Here is a 17005-nt window from a genome sequence, read left to right on the forward strand (position 1 = left end):
ATTGTTTGTGTTTCATTGTGACGTAACACGTGCCTTAATATTTTTTTGGTAAAAGTTTGAGAGAGACTCAGATAACCTAGGAAGCGAAATTTGATCTTTTGAACATGTTAAATAGAAGATGAACATAGGGAACTTTGTAAACGGATATACGAAGCCAAACGGAACAAACCATCTCAATAAAAATACGAATTGGAACCTAATAATACAAAACTATTACAAAAACAGCGAAAGTAAATTAAAACACGTCAGAACTGTAATGGTCATTATCAAAAAAAGGAGCGTGCTGAACCTACTATATTTGAAACATGACCCTTGACCTCACACGTAGTTAGCAAAGCGTGCAATTTGTCAGCAGCTTACTTCCATGAAAGCATGTTATTATTGTTGTCGTGCTGCAAATACCTATGTTTGCAGCAATTTTAATTGGATTTTTTAAGCAAAATCACACACGTTGTGTAACACCATTTAGGAACACGCAACTAATAGGAGTTTTTTGTAGGTTAAGCTGCCGCTTCAGTAATAAAACCAATATTGCAATGGCTAAAGAAATATCGTGTAACAAAAGTTTCGGGGGGTTTCAAAAGGTGTTTGAACACGAAAGTGAAGAATGCAAATGTTCTATGAAGTTTGGAATTTATTTTCCTCCTCAGGTAGAAATTAAAGATTTATTATTTACCATGTGTAAAAAAGTTTAGGGCAAAAGTGCATTCTGTCGTTATATTTTTAACAGACGAAACACTACCTGTATAAATTGAATGTGCACTCAGATTTCCACATACGTTAAACACCCACTTTTTTCGGACTTGTATTCGTAAGTTAAGATCTACTATGCTTTCTAAACAGGAGCATGAATCCATCATCAAAACGTAAACACTTTTTTCACTGTACAGCTAACTTTAACTCCCGACTCATTGTTAGAAGTCTGTGAAAATGTTCTTTGCAACGTATCCCTACCAACATTTAATGAAACATAGTGTAACATTTTATGTTTTTAATTTCCTTAGAACAAATAACACAGTTAGTTTTATTCAATTTAGGCAGAAAAGGGAAAGTGTCCTGTTCTTTATTATCTATCAGGATTGACATGCACTGAACAGAATTTTATATCAAAATCTGGAGTTCAAAGATCAGCTGCCAAACATGGAATTATCATTGTTGCTCCAGACACAAGTCCAAGTAAGATCCAGATGTCTTTGTTATATTCCTCTAATTCTTTGGTTCCCAAACTTTGTCTACCATTAAAGTTAACAAATAACCAAATTTTAAACACACAACACAATTGTAGTGAAATAGAGAAAGGTATTTTTGCTATACCAGTTGTCTGATGTGAGGATTCACTTTGCTGACAGCTTATTAAACATCACAGAAGTATTAGGTCATAGTAAGTGACTGTAGAAGACTTTTAATTGCCTTACTACTCAAGCTGTAAAACATCATCGTAAACATCACTGAGGAATACTATTATACAATACAAAGCATTAAAATAAATTAGAACATAAAATAGAATAGCACATAAAATTCAGCCTTTTACCTCATTTGTATAACTAAAGCAAGTAACAAACCAGTCAATCATATGGTTGTGTGCATAAATTTTTATTTATTAAGCTTCATAGGTACCACACCTCGGATACCTTGATATAACTCAAAAAAGTAGTTCACATATCATAGTTTGAAAACCACTGCTCTAAATTTATTTTTATATCAATATAACTTACAAACTATTATAGGAGGGTGCAACATAGAGGGGGAAGATGATGCTTATGACTTCGGTTCTGGTGCTGGATTTTATGTTGATGCTACTGAAGAAAAGTGGAAGACCAATTACAGGATGTATTCTTATGTTACTAAAGAGGTCTGTTCAGATAAAAATATCTACAGATTCAGTTGAATAATTTTAACATTTTACTTAATGTTGTGTTTTCAGCTTCCCACCGTCATAAATTCTACATTTTCAAGCCAAGTCAACCCTGAGAAAATGTCAATTTTCGGCCACAGGTAACAGCAATAAAACTGTAAACTGTTTTAAAGTACTTAGTGTTGTGTTTGAGTATTTAATATAAATTATAGGATTATTTTTACAATTAAATTAATTGCATCACATCCACATGTTTTCAATTATTGTGTAGTTTATGCTTATAGAAAAACCGTTTGTTGCAATAGTTGTGAATTTAACTTTTGCCTTTATTTTAACTTCTGTTTCTCTAAATTACAGTATGGGTGGACATGGAGCATTGGTCTGTGCATTAAAAACTGGAAAATACAAGGTTTGTGGCAAACTATTTGTTTTTCATGTACCTTGTCCAGTGATTTTTGCAATTTATAAATGTATGTGATAGCATTTTTTTATTTTTTAGTCGGTGTCCGCCTTTGCACCCATTACCAACCCTGTCCAATGTCCCTGGGGACAAAAAGCACTCAAAGGTTACTTGGGTGAAAATGAAGAGGCTCACAAGGTAGGCTTACAGAAATACTGATATTCGTTCGTTTAGGTTGAAGAACTACGTATGAGCATGTGAGTTAAATAGTTATATTTTATGGATATTAACCTTTTAATAATACTGATTTATTTAAATGATATCACTTTTACACACATGTTTTAATAGGAATATGATTCCTGTCACTTAGTGAAGAATTACAAAGGCCCAAAGTTGAACATACTTGTCGACCAAGGTGCTAAAGACCAGTTTTTGTTTCAATTGTTACCTGAACATTTTGTAGCAGCTTGCGCTGATGCTGGAATGCCCCTTAACCTGAGAACGCAAGAGGTAAACTAAATGCTGTTGGTTTAGATAAGTTACGTGTTATGTTTTATCGACATTATTAATTTTCCCAGGGTTACGATCACAGCTATTATACAATTTCAACATTCATGGATGATCATGTGGAGCACCATGCCAAATATTTAAATGCCTAACGTGAATCAAGCTAAAGTGTGCGTTTAATTACCATGCCATATCGTATTAATTCTTTTCCAATTTTTAGCAAAAATAAAGTGCAACACTCTTTAAAATTTAAAGTGCTTTGTATTTCACAATAAGTTAAAAAAAAATTGAAACTAAGTTTGTAATGAATAGGCAGAGTTACATCTTTCAATTTAACCTAATATTTATGTTATCCATAAAACATTGTGTATAGTAAAAGTTGTTTCAATCAGCTTCTATATTTTCCGATGCAAACAGTTTTATAGAATTTTGTGCAATTATGTTAAATGTGTCAATCGGTATCCGAACTTTCCGAATGTTTTAAGACCTCGCTTTTGCGTACAAGTTTTGCGACCACTGGCTTTGATTTGGTGGTAGCCTTCCTTTTCTTTTGAGGTTTAACATCTGCTTTAACCAAGGGGGCGATTGCGCGTTGAACTCGCTTGCTCTTCTTAGTTTGACGCATATTAGAAGGTCGACGTGGCAGAAAAGACGAGATTAACGGCTGCTGCGAAATCTTTCTTTCGGCAAATCTCTTGAGAATTGGAAGCAGGTCGCTGTCCACCTTTTTTCTGCAAAAAAACAAAAAACAACACACTTCAACATAGTTGTTTACGAAATGTACACGATTTTCGAATGATTATAAAAATCACAGGCACAATTCTTACAAAGAATAACGTCCACCTAATCTCGCGATGCTCTCACGTTAAGCTTGCTTGCCGAACCAACGCCACAACCAAATCTCTCGTTTTCCATTCCCACTTTCATAAAGCATACGGAGACCACCCCATACAAGTCCTAAATGGCCCCGTCTAAAATTGAGTGTTTATGCCACTCGCGAACACTATGTGTAGCACTTATTTGGAACACATTTGAATTATTATTTATTAGGAAATTTAATATTGCGAAAATAAACCAAAATCATCTGGGGGCTATTTTTACTTGACTCTCACGAGCTGTAGAGATGTAACATTTGCAGAACATTAGGAGGTGATTAAAATCTTGTTTTACTTGAACGTCCTCTGATAAGTTTGACCCAGGCCATCACCCAAAATTGCTAATTAAGCTAAAGTTTAGCTCGACGCAGCTACAACACGAAAATGTTTTTTATGTTTATAGGATAAGCTGATGTGTTCATATTTTTTTGTTGTTCTTTGTCAGTGCTCCACCTGTTTTGACTCGCAAGGTTTAAACATTTCAGCAGAACAACCTCCAAAAATGTACCTAAAATATACACATGGACATAGTCGCATATCTAAGGCTGCTAATAGCAAAATGCCTTTCCAATAAACGCACTGGGGTACAAACACAAAAAGTCAAAAATATATAAATGTTTGCAGGTCTCGGTTAAGGGATTTTTGACCGAACGACATTTCGAAAATTATTCGTAAAGATTTATAAAAAAAACATTTCTTAAGGACAAAAATGCCCCTATTTTTACAATGGTACTTATATAAGGTTCGCACAAAGCTATATCCGCACGTCACCGAAATCGAATGTAGGCCTAACACACGGTAATAAAAATCTAACTTTCGGATGAGTTAATCTACTGTTTACGTCAAATTTCTTGCTTTGGTGTATTTTATGTAAATTCTACACAGTATCATACAAAACCTCTTTAAATAGCGCAAGTAAAAAAAACTGCGCTATGTTGTGGAGCAGCAATGTATACATAAAAAACATCTAGGCTATACCTAGTCCAGTGAAGTTTTTGCTCAGCGAAGTTTCTTAGACCATCTAGATCAGGATAGCCCCAACTGAACTGATCCAAAGACTGGTTAACTTTGGGTTCCAGATATGCTTGAACAACAAGATCGGAGGGAAAACTTTGTGGTAAGTTGATTCGACGCAGTTGGCTTTTTATCTTGGTTTCACTGGAAGGAGGCTTAACCTGCAGATTTCAATTAGACCACTTTCAAACTAACTAATTCTATCAGGATCACCGATTTAGAAAACATTAAATAACAAACATTTCTACCATTTAAAGTCAAAATTTTTTATAGGGCCAGTGATTAAATTTTTAAATATTGCTTAGCACCCTAAAAACGTATAAAAATCAAATCCCCAAAAAGCTTTACTTCTAGTTACTTTTTTGTTTTATGTTAACATTTAAAGATCTTAAAAATTTAACAACTATTTTAAAAATATGCTCATGTTTCGCTAACTAAATTTCGCACAGAAGCACAACATAAAATATATTTTCAATGCTTGGGTTTTAACCTGTTTATGAGCTTCCGTCCACCATATTTTAAATGCTTTTAAACTTTCTATTCCATCGCCCGGGAACTCTTTCATTACTTCCAGGCCTCGGACAGGTCCAACTCCTTCTACACCTGTAGCAGAGAAGTTAAGGGGTTCATTTTATAGTTTAAGTTAGGGATATCAGATGCCATCCTATACCAAATGATGTCATTACTCATTACTATGCTCAAACAAGCAAAATTGATAAAACAGAAACGATCAAATGTATTTTTTTCCAGGGTATTAGGTCAAAACGTGCTTACTTGTTAAGAAGTTTAGTTACCTACAATTGTTAACCTTGCGTTTTTTTAAATTTACCATTCCAAGGTAGAATCACTGCATTTGATCGCAAATCATGGCCGAGATTTTCATATAGATTTTGGCACCGTGATCAGCTCCGATTCGAAATTATATTACTATACATTCCTAGTTTAAGTACCTTTTTTATGCTGGTATAGTGGCAGATGCTAAAAGTAAGTGCAACATATTTGCAAAATAGCACCAAAGTGCCAGAGGGGCTGTTTTTCATAATCGTAAGAGAAAATAATACCCATAACTTTACTCCGGGCAATTTTAGTTTACTTTGTTTAAATGGATTGTATTGCCACAGGATTGTCAACTATTTTTACTCACCAGTGGTGTAGTCACTTCCACTTAGAAGGGCTATATTTATAAAGTGCTGCTGCTGTAAGCCAAGCTCGGTTTTAATATCTATTAGCTTGTAGCACTTTGGTTCCCTTTTCCGATCAAAGACGTCCTTGTAAGTCACAGTGCCACCGAATGGCCAAATGTCAGAATCTTCAGTTATAGTGCCGCAAGTTAAACCTTTCTTGTCGAGAAAGGCACACTGCGCTTCAGCTTCCTGTGAAAATTCGAGGATAAAAAATTAGACCTAATATTTAGGGCAGAGTCATGTAGTTTCTTTTTTAGTAAATATTAACATTGTTTAACTTTATTTAATCAGAATCATCTTTTGTTTGATAAATATGATGTTTTTTTCAATGATTTTGATTTGTTTAGCTCAACGCCCAACGATACAAGACCTGTTTTACACAATAATTAAAAATATGAATATACTGTTACTGCCAGGCATTGTATCAATTATAAAGGGGTTCTTCGGACAAATATTCAGCGCCGGCGTTTTGATTTTCTATGCGAGTAATCTTCTTCAAGGCAATAAACTTCAAGGGTATAATATACAGTGAGTCAAAAGACAAAAAACAAGACGAAAAAGGGAAACAAGACGCAAATAACGGGAGAATTAGAAATGTATTTTGGTGATCAAACTGATAGAGTGCTAGATTTCAAGCACCGTATACTAATTGTTCTCCACTTAGTGTAACTAAAGGTTGAGTTACAACTTCACAGGAAAGCATTACAAAAATATAGAGTTTTACCTGTGGACTAGTAATGTAGGGTATACCAAACAACTGTAAAAGCTCCTGGCATTCAGTGGTTGCAGTATCGGAGATGTCTCTCGATGCCCTGGCAGCTGACTGCATTTTCTCCAATAAAATGACATCCTCTCTGTCAAGGTCATCACCAATTCTAGACAAGTCATCTTGTGTTACGCCTTCCCATGGATTTACAGGCTTCTCTGTGTGTGTAGCTTCTTGCCTAAAAACATTGCTAAAAATGTTAGGAAAAACAGGTTGCTGCTGTTACACAACGTCAACTATATTTCTTGAAAAAACAGCAAATCAAGTTATGATAGAACAGGGAAACTTTCAATTTTTTAAAATTATTAGACAATGAAGTTTAGTTATCTTCAGTTGTTAACCATTAATTTAAAAAAATACATTTTAAGGTAGAATCGCTGCATTGCATTGATTTTAATACGCTATGCTAAAAGGAGGGGTTGTGATGACTTAGGTCAGTGGTCGGCAAACTGTGGGCCGCAAAGCCATTTTTAGTGGGCCGCGGGCTACTTTTGAATAGCTTAGTGTTATCATGTAGTTGTGGGCCGCGTGATAGCCATACATTCATTGAACTTTATTTAAAAGTTTGTGTGGCTAAGAATTTTTGTATTTTCTCAGCGTGGTTCAGACCCAAGTGCCAAATGTGGTCCCGATAGTCTGTATAACTATATTTTTTACCAATTTTACCTATTTGTTAGTGCAAAACTTTTCGCACTTTGCGCTTTTAAATGTTTTACATTATGTCATAGTGCTCAGTGTTTTGGGCATTAAGGCGCCGTGTAATATTTCACCTTATGAACAAATATCCTGAACTCGCCACTGTTTTCATAGCGGTTTTACATGGTGGGTCTTCAATAGCTTTGAAAAAAAAAAATGTTTGCCGACCACTGACTTGGTTAAAAATAAGTGTTTTTATTCAAGATTAGTTTATCATTTTAATAGTTTATTGTTTTATTTTGATATTAGTAATTTGACTTGGATTGGGACATGTTTGTTTACAACGGTGCTAAAAAGTTTAGCACAAAAATATTCCTCAGTAATTGTAATTTAACTTGGAAAAACTGAAATGCTATATTAAATTAAGTTTAAGTAGCGATACTACCAGTTGACATCCCGATTCGATGTTTTCAGACATTCCTAGTATTATTTATAATAAATATAACTGAGAAAAGTAGTGTAAGTAAATGTAAGTAAAAAAGGAACATTTAAGTATGAATAAATGCACATTGCATAACTCTTGGTCTCGGCATTATGATATGATAAACGACAAGATGATTAACATTACTTGTTGCTAGACATGTCATCAATTATGTCCGGTCCTCTAATATTTGAGTTTGATGGCACCTCCTCGTTTATCTCCAATGGTTGAGAAACATCTTCAAAGTCATCAATGTTGTCTGAATCTGAGGAGCTACTGGCAACAGAAAGACTAACATCCTTAGGTTTGCTTTCTATACCTATTGTCCTTGTGTTAGACATAGGCATGTTTTCCATACTGTGAGGTTTGCTTTGCTCTAGTGTTGCTGTCTGTTTGGGTTGTGATTTAGTTTTAGGGAAGTTGACAGGTGTAGATTCACTAATGCTTTCGAAACTAGTATTCAAAATTTCAGTTTTTTGACTCTCTTTTTCAACTTGAAAACTCTGTGGATTTGCAAAATGTGTAGGAACTTGATTATCAAGATGCACTGTTCTTTCTGGCAGAACATCTTTAGAAATTTTGGTATCTTGAAACTGAAAGGAATTTGTTGGGGTTTCACTCAACAGTCCCTTTTTACTGGTTTCATTTATTTCTGGAACATTGTCATCTGATTCGGAATTGCTGCTGATAATAAGTTCTTTTGAAGTGGGAGACTCAGTGTTGGTACTTGTGTTTAAAGGATCATAGTTTGACTGAGAGGCAACATTATTAACCTGTTCCACAGAACTTGGCTGCTGTGACAACTGCAATAATAATAACACATTAAGGTTTTATGCACACCTAAATAAATTGAAACCTTGTGATACGCTCATAAAAATTGCATGTCTGTTTTATTTATCTTTTTATCCAATTGACATATATAAACATAATTGTTTTTGACATGGGTGTTTTAAGTTAAATTTTATGAATTTCGTAATTGTTGGATATTGGCTTTCCAAATCACTGACCTCTTTATTTGGATTTGATCTCAATCCTCTGATCAAGATATAATGGGCAGTGTCTTCAGAACTTATTTTATTTGCTGAAATGTTCTGAGCTTGGTAGCCTTCGTCAATTGCAAACTGTGCCATGGATGCTGTGTTTCTTTCTTCCATGCATTTCTCCACAGATTTAATTTTACTTGATAATGTCTTCTTAGCGAGTAGGCCTAAAAATGGAAAGAGCTAAGAAATAAGTAACACTTAATTGCACTAAGAATGATAAACAGTTATTTAGAAGAGGGTGTAAACCAATATTGTTGGACATATGGAAATATAGACCTGAGAGTTGAAAGCTGGAAAAGGATTCTGATGCTTCGGGCATAGATTCCACCATGGTCCTTCTTCTCTTTTTGATTTCTTTAAGGTCACTTAGCATCTCATGTTGAATATCTGGTGGAAGAGACTTAAAATCGTCGGATTCAATGTCAAGAGACATTAGATCTTGATAGCTGCTCTACAAAGAACAATCATTTTAAACCTAACTAAACTTAAAATAATGTTTTAAATTAAATAGTACAGTGGTATCATTAAAATATGTCTGTATAATGTATCCATATACAAAGAGCTACACACATTTTTCCTCTACAAAAAGTAGAATTTATATGATGTAATTATACATAGTTTTATCATCTTTTTATTTTCAGTTTTAAATCAAATAAATTATTAAACTTTACAAATAACAAGAACAAAATAGTTAAAAAATAAAAGTTTTCAAAAGTGTTAACTGTTAACACATACCAAGTTGGAAGAACCAAATAAAGAATCCTTAATGTTCGCTTTTAGTTTCCAATCTGTTTCTATTTCATCCTCAGAACAGGCAGTTTCAAGTTTATTTTTCATTGGTGGCAGGATGAAAAGATTATCTTCTTCGCCTTGCAACTTTTCTTAAGAAATATTTTTAGGACTTACTCAAATTAATTTTAATTAAAAACAAAAATACTTACTTGAATGCTTAACCAAAGAGGATACTTCATTTATATCTGAAGAGTTTTCAGTCTGACTTTCATGATTGTCACCATTACTTCTGTATAGTATTAATCAAATATTAAACAATTTAACACAAAAAAATATTTATAAGACGCATTTTTTATTAAATAAATCTTTATGTTTAAAAGATAATTTTTATAAAATATAAATACTAGAAAATGTAGAAAGGCCAGCAATGAGATTAACATACTTTTTCGATATTGCGAGTTTAAGCACTTCCTTTTTTAGATAATTTTGCAACATCTTTTCTGATGCAACTTGATAATTCTGCTTTTGCTGGTTCATTTTTTGTCGTCTATCTTGAATTGTTTTAATTTTAAGCATTGGTGCTTGTCCGTCGAATACAAAAATGGGTTTGACTCCAAAATGGAGCAACTTGCAGATTCTAGAAATCAGAAAAAAGTGTACTTCTTGTCTTGTATCCATGGACAACACTGTGTTTTTGATGCTTGGGGTGTTCAGCCCCTTAAAACAATGACAAATCAACCTGGAAGGCCATGACCTACCCCAAACTGTATTTTTAGAGTTAATAACCACCTAAATGTTTAATCTTTTTTTCAGGGTCTTCATTGAATTAAAATTAGCACTTCTAGTTGGGCAAGTGTCTATCTATCACCATGCTGGCACACCGTCGGCGAATTTCCGGACTACCAAATTGTTTTTCAATAATTTCACCTGCCTTACTATTTCGGTGGAGAAACAAAGTTCTTAAACAGCAAAACAGCATGTTAATTAAAAGGATAGATGCACAAATGGAATGTCATTATGTGCTTAACACTTACTCATGTTATCATAGGAAATCCTTACAACCACAAGTTATCTAAATGAACAATAATTTAAACTAATGATCAATCCTTGCAACTGAATCATAGGTTTAAAGTCATTATAAATGTACTGGCCAAGTGCAAAATACCAACCCTGTTATTATACCATGTTTTGACCAATTAAAGCGATTGTTTTTAGCAACAAAAGTCAACAGTCATGATTGTATATAATATTAGGCACATATATATTATGTGTGGTTATACTTTTTATTAGGGTTGGCAAGCCTGTCAATTGACCGGTCAAATACGGTCAATTGACCGGACAATTGACCGCAGTTTATTTAACCGGTCAAATACTAATATTCGATTCAAATAGTGTAAATTTTTTAAGAGTTGTTTTGTGATTTGAGTTGTTAATAATCTTGATTGTAACTTTTTTAAAGAATTCAAATATAAAATTGTAGGGTTTACCTGATGCAAACACATGTTCTGTGGTAATAACAAAGTGTTTCTAAAAGTAAAGTAGATTTATTTTGTTTAGAAATTTAGAATAAATGCACGTATATGATGAATCGCGTTTGTCATAAAAGGAAACACTAGTTGGGGTATACCACAATATTAGGCTACTTAGAAATTTAGAAGAACCAAATCCCTTGTCTTTAGTGAATCCTGGTGATGATTTAGAAAAATCAGATAGTGACAAAAGTTGTGACGAGGAGTAATAATACTTTTTTACCTGATGCATTTACTTGTTGTTAAATTTCGTTAATAAACTTGGTGGTTCTAGTAGTAGTAAAAATTGCTACAGTAACTGCTACAGTATTGCTATAAGATGGGCATGGTTTTGCAAAAATTCTTATTGATAGTCAAAAATAAATTGTTTTTGTTTTACAAACCATTGTATCTGAGCCAAAACGTTCATATATTTATTTAAAGTTAAAATCAAGGTTTATTTTTAACTTAAATTGCATTATGATAGTGTTTATAGTATTTGACCAATATTTGACCTATTTGACGAGTATTTGACCGGTCAATTGACTGGATTTTATTTGACTGGTCAAATGCCCAACCCTACTTTTTATGATTAGCTCTTTAATTCAAACCTGTGAAATAAAGTTACAAGATGGGGGTTACTGCTGCTGTTGAAGTCCCTCATTCCTTTGACAGCCATGTTCAACCAGATGCTGATATCTGAATACAACAATGATTTAACCAATCAATTTCACTAAATTTTCCAAATTATTGTTAGGTTGAAGTTAGAGTACCGTAGTTACAAGGTTATACAAAATAGCAGTATTCTTACCAACTGCAACAGTTTTTCCCTCTAAGGATTCCAAGGTAACAGGGTGTCCACTTCCTTCTAGAAGTTTCCAGAGGCCAACAACCCCCATCTTGATTTAACCAGCAATAAATTAGCCAAGTTATGTAAACTGCAGCCTAAAATATAAAGTAAACACAAAAGGGACAATAGAATAAACAGCTTTAGGGTAATTTAGACTCTGTTAAACAATAAATGATTATTATTTTCTGACTTATGTATGAAAACACGATAAATTATTCTTGACAATCTAAAAGGCGGAACTACCCAGAAAATAAATAGGAATTTTTAAACAGTTCATATAAATAAAGCGGAAACATTGACATAAATGTTGAACAGTGTGTACCCCATTTTATTAATCTTTCTCTCTTACAATTATAGAGCTACAGAGTTGACATTAAGTACAAAACAAGAATATGATAGAAATCAAATAAATTATAAAGCATAATAAAACATTATAACAGACTATTTTAAGGAAGAGGCTATTTAATGGTTAACAAATACTTCTAAATGGACTAAGGGATAAATCATACAACCACCCAAACCTAAACACTAAGGTCAACCCTAACTTAAAATCATGCAATTTAAAAAAAATAACAACTCAATGTACACACACTGATGGGTGTATGCAAAACCTGAGAAAGTCAGACAAATAGCTACTTCCTTTTTGTAATTTAAAATAAATGTACCTATAGCAGTAAACAAATCAACTTAAAGTAAAATCACATTGTCTTGTGAATAAAACATTGGCACAGGGTTTACTTATTTTAGCTGATCTTTATTCACATTAAATTTTGATCAACAAACTCTTACACTACTAGTAATTAGTAGGTAAAACAAGATAACATTTTTGTGTAAATTGATAATAATACATCGCAACTACTCTGCTTCAGGGTTAATATTTTTTGACGGTGTTTAAAAAAATTTTAAGATAGTAAAAACATACTTTATGTGGATTGAGTTTAAACCAAACAGTAGGCATTCACACATCTGCCTTATTTCCAACAAGTGGAATATCTTTCATGTCCGATTTAAAGCACAAGTATTCACCAATAACAACCATTAAAACCATGCAAACTAGCTGGACAAGCCACCACACAAACAACGCAGGAAAAGATCCAGAATATATCCAACAAATTATAAAATGAACAAGGTGTAAAGTACTAGCAAAGTCTAAACATTGTTTTGCCCTCTGTACGACATACCACAGCGCAAGGGCACCACATACAGAGTTCAACATATGCGCAACCATAATTAAACGGTTTTCAGCGCCATAGTAATGCACAGTTCCTGTATCAAAAATATAGTTGAGAGAAGGGGGAAACTTTCCAAATGAAAGGAGTAGAGTTGATAACAAACCCAGACTTGTGTAGTACAGGAACTGCATTGTTAGCATTTGCGAAATGATCAGTGTTGGGTCCCAAACATAGCTTCTGAATCGACCTGTCAGAGTTGCACCAACTGAATTTGTGCTCAGCTTTTGATAAAGAATTCCTGGACACAAACGAGATAGTTGCCCAACGAGCAGGGACTTCAGTTGAAGGCAGTATTCCATCACAAATTGGTGATGATCAAGGTAAAATGTTTCCTCACAATATGCATACAAGTGTTTACGTTAACATTACTACAACCTTTAAACAGGTTAGGTAAACAGTGGGCTGAAAAATCAAATGAATTGTATTAGACTCATCACTAAATACACAATTATGGGGCTTTGGTCTAGAATCCTACAACAACGTTGAAACAAAAAACAAATATTGAATCAACGCACAATAATATTTAATTAACCAGAGCTTAATAATACTGTTGGCGCTGGTCTAGAATCCTATCATACAACGAACATTAAATAGGTTAGGGTGCGGGTTAGCGTTTGCGTAGGTTAAGTGTTATATTAACACTATAATTATTATTATTATTAATACTCGATCCACCCTTCCCCAATCCCATACACTAACCCGTAGTCCGCACGCTAACCCAAATATTGTGTGTTGATTCAATCATTGTTTTAACGCTGTGGTAGGATTAGCGATCAGCGCCCCATACTGTTTAATGACCACATAGTGTAACAGTCCTTTTAACAAAAAACAATCTTTTATAAGCGACTGACAAATAATGCAAGAACAACGTTCAGACAATATAACTAGTGATTTCACCAATTCTTACGTCACAATATGCAATTGAAATTGTCTCACATTAGGGTATTTTATCATAGAATACTAACAAATATAAGGTGATATAAAATTTTAAAAATAACTCTTGTAAACTGAGGCATTATTGTAATACACAGATGAAGCAAAAAAGTTAGATCTGACGATGAATTAAATTAACCAGACTCGGGGGTAAATTCTGTTTTTACACAACCGAAATAAAGATATAACTTCACAATACAGTTAAAATGTTGTTCGATGCAACTCAAAACTAAATTTCAATACAATTTTATTTTAACGAGAATTTAAGCAAGCACATAACAGTTTTTTAAATTTTAAAAACGATTTTTTTGCATTTTGTATACGACTTTGACATGAAATAATTTAGACAATTTTTAACTTTATATCTTTTTGTAGCTTTTGCACACCACTGAGTTAGATTTACCGCTTCTAATATAGAATTTATAAGACAATGATCATAATAGGCCTACATCTTAATTCATTTTCAACATAGTGAAAGGCACTGACAATTAAAAAATGTAATCTATGCAAGATTGCTTTTTTGATATTTGTTGTTTGCTTTGTAAAATATCTCTGCAAAAAGCGTCATAAATATAGACTTTTCTAGGTGAAAAATGTACTTTTTAGCTTGACATTCGTAAGGTGTTTTGATAATCTTTAGGTAAATGTAAATCAGTGAATATTTTTTTGTGGAGAGAGGGGTTATCTAGGTACATGTTGAAAGTTAGTTTGATTATTTGGTTTAAAGTACTGGCTAGCCATTAGTGTTTTTATTAAAAATGGCGATTAGAGGACCTTTGGAACAGTCGGTTCCATTGGTCTCTCGATCATTTTGTGATCATATTTTTAGATTTTAAAGATATTAGTATGCCAACTTTTAAGACAAGAACATCTAATAAGGGGTTGTTCACTGAGGACTAGGGCTGCGAAGTCGGACTCGGACTCGGTACTCGAAGGAGTCGGACTCGAGTAAGACCACGTAGAACTACCAGAGTACCGAGTCCAACGGGCGCATGCGCAGTACCAAAAACTGAAATTGCCGTCAATTGCAGCTTGTAACAGCGGAATAGCATATGGTGGATATTTTCGAACCTTTTATTGTGAGTGGATGAATTATATGACATCCCTATGAGTGGATTGCTGAACATCCACCGTATTTAGTTACGTAATTTGGCGGAATATAGGCTGTAGAGTCAGAGTCGGGCTCGGGACTCGACGAAATCGTACATTTGAATATTATTATATTTGCAGATAATTTTCTCCTAAAATATAAAAACAATTGATATAATAAACCGGCATTGCAAATTCTACCAGAAATAAAAAAATATTATTTCAACATTTCATGCTTGTTTCCATGTTTTTATTTTATTTCTCAAAATACGTTTTCTTGTGCCACTATTTATACACCGTTAGCTAAGTAGTTATGCACTTCAGGAATACTCAGCGCGGTGTTTTCAGATGATATCATGCTCTGTTCCATAGGTCCTGTGGGGTGGGACCGATGGAACAAAAAGTTAGGTTTTATAAATTAAAAAAAAACTTGGAAAAATATGTCAGATTTCAATTATTTTTTCCATGTAGGTACCCATATCTGTAAGCTTTCCAAAGAAAATAACCGCGAGTGCTTTTGAGTTGTAATTCAAAAGATATTACGGAAAAAACAAATCCGTTCCATGGGTCCCGCACCTCCCCTACCGTGATTTTGCACGAAGGCGCCGCTCACGTGAAAACAGTAGTTGACGGTGTCAGGTTACAACAAAGCCCATGACAAATCGTGGGCGTGAGCCATGTAGTGCTAGTCTATAATGTAGTTAGGTCTGGAGTCCTTTGGGAAAGTAAACAACCCGTCGATTTACAGGGGTTAGCAAAGTAAATTTAAATTGTTCGAAACCGCTTATTAAATGATGCCTAGGTTTAGGTGCATAGCAACGTGCAGCAAGTTAAATTCAAACGTAGGCCCTATATGGTTCTTAGTGTAGGTTGCACAGAAAGTGTAATATGTGTACGCTGGTACTTTAAAAAGTATTCTAAAATCATTAAAAGCATCTTTCGTTTTATCTGAAGAGCGTATTTTTATGTTCTTCGTTTTTTACAAGAAACGTGTATATAGGTTAAGGTGGTTTTATTATATCCTGCTAAAAATATTAAGCTATATTTAAAATTAGACTTGATCACGAAACACAAGCGTTTTTCATTCGATTTTTTTACCTTCAGTGGGCCTATAACAGGTATGGCAAACAACTGACCCGCGGGTCACGAAGTGGCCCACCACAGATTTTTTAATGACCAACTTGTTTTTCTAGAAATACCGAAATGTTATCGATCATTTTCAGGAAAGCATAAATGTAAAAAACAATTCTTTCGTTAAATAGAGGTTCCTAGATGGTGAGGCACAAATTTTTCCGAGTCACGTTTTTCTTTAACAACCACAAAAACGGTACAGTACTAATAAAAATAAAAAAAAGTTTGAACTTTTGTTATTTAGCTTTTGCCATTATGAACTGCATGTCGAACACAAATAAATATGCTAGCAAACCGTTTCGAGAAGCAACTCACTGAGTTTTAGCGCAATACTCCATTCAGGGTCCAAAAAGAAAATGACTAAAAAGTAGTAAAACTACATTAATATAACAAACGTAATAATGACTACATCGTTTATGACGTAACCCATCGAAGGTGTGACAAGCCTGTGATCGACTGATGTGGTAGGCTGCTGCTCATAAAGGCTACAGAACAAATTATTATTAAGAGTACAATATTTATAAGTTATTGGGGGGCCCATGGCCCCCTGGCTACACCCATGACATCTACACAGTCATTATTTTTTTATTAATCTCTTTGAAAGTTGCGTGTTATTTTTTTTTGTCCAGTCGTCAAATGCAAAACTTTCAATCTTGCAACAGGTCTGCCTTTATTTATTACTTCAACTTAAGAGCTTTACACTACAAGAAGTAAATGTACACGCACTATGCGGGAATTCAAGCGGACAAAAAAGGTTTCATAGCTTGGA

At 33.9% G+C, this 17005-nt stretch overlaps 3 protein-coding genes across 5 annotated transcripts; 1 reads left to right on the forward strand and 2 right to left on the reverse strand.

Annotated features, from left to right (window-relative positions):
* Positions 1-474: 474 nt before the first annotated feature.
* LOC146159948 (S-formylglutathione hydrolase-like) lies at positions 475-3083 on the forward strand. Its single transcript, XM_083386156.1, has 8 exons — positions 475-650; positions 1038-1176; positions 1728-1852; positions 1925-1995; positions 2213-2264; positions 2355-2453; positions 2604-2765; positions 2834-3083. The coding sequence occupies exons 1-8, from the start codon at positions 537-539 to the stop codon at positions 2912-2914; spliced, it is 843 nt and encodes a 280-aa protein (XP_083242282.1). The 5' UTR covers positions 475-536; the 3' UTR covers positions 2915-3083.
* A 40-nt stretch (positions 3084-3123) lies between these two features.
* On the reverse strand, positions 3124-11948 carry LOC146159949 (DNA excision repair protein ERCC-5 homolog). Of its 3 annotated transcripts, none has more exons than XM_083386154.1 (13): positions 11813-11948; positions 11613-11700; positions 9936-10130; positions 9703-9782; positions 9497-9642; positions 9038-9212; positions 8726-8925; positions 7866-8521; positions 6560-6779; positions 5796-6024; positions 5142-5254; positions 4616-4812; positions 3124-3493 (listed from the first exon to the last, which is right to left on the reverse strand). In XM_083386154.1, exons 1-13 carry the CDS (start codon positions 11898-11900, stop codon positions 3214-3216), a joined length of 2667 nt encoding a protein of 888 aa, XP_083242280.1. In that variant the 5' UTR covers positions 11901-11948; the 3' UTR covers positions 3124-3213. The 3 variants fall into 3 exon arrangements, with proteins under 3 accessions (XP_083242280.1, XP_083242279.1, XP_083242281.1); XM_083386153.1 differs by having other exon boundaries at positions 6560-6791; XM_083386155.1 differs by lacking the exons at positions 11613-11700; positions 11813-11948 and having other exon boundaries at positions 6560-6791; positions 9497-9637; positions 9936-10075.
* On the reverse strand, positions 11947-13480 carry LOC146159950 (protein SYS1 homolog). The gene has a single exon (XM_083386158.1). The coding sequence runs from the start codon at positions 13380-13382 to the stop codon at positions 12810-12812; it is 573 nt and encodes a 190-aa protein (XP_083242284.1). The 5' UTR covers positions 13383-13480; the 3' UTR covers positions 11947-12809.
* Between the last annotated feature and the right edge of the window lie 3525 nt (positions 13481-17005).

Source organism: Ascidiella aspersa, chromosome 3 (genome assembly GCF_963924565.1).
Source record: "Ascidiella aspersa chromosome 3, kaAscAspe10.2, whole genome shotgun sequence".
In the NCBI taxonomy this organism is placed as follows: domain Eukaryota; kingdom Metazoa; phylum Chordata; class Ascidiacea; order Phlebobranchia; family Ascidiidae; genus Ascidiella; species Ascidiella aspersa.

Coding starts and splice junctions, on each gene's coding strand:
- LOC146159948 (XM_083386156.1), top strand. CDS start 537: ATGGCTAAAGAAATATCGTGTAACAAAAGTTTCGGGGGGTTTCAAAAG. Junction 1,177..1,727: donor TGCTCCAGACACAAGTCCAA/GTAAGATCCAGA, acceptor AAACTATTATAG/GAGGGTGCAACATAGAGGGG. Junction 2,265..2,354: donor TAAAAACTGGAAAATACAAG/GTTTGTGGCAAA, acceptor TTTATTTTTTAG/TCGGTGTCCGCCTTTGCACC.
- LOC146159949 (XM_083386153.1), bottom strand. CDS start 11,900: ATGGGGGTTGTTGGCCTCTGGAAACTTCTAGAAGGAAGTGGACACCCT. Junction 10,131..11,612: donor CTTGTAACTTTATTTCACAG/GTTTGAATTAAA, acceptor TCTGATTTCTAG/AATCTGCAAGTTGCTCCATT. Junction 9,213..9,496: donor TATTTGGTTCTTCCAACTTG/GTATGTGTTAAC, acceptor TGTTCTTTGTAG/AGCAGCTATCAAGATCTAAT.
- LOC146159950 (XM_083386158.1), bottom strand. CDS start 13,382: ATGGAATACTGCCTTCAACTGAAGTCCCTGCTCGTTGGGCAACTATCT.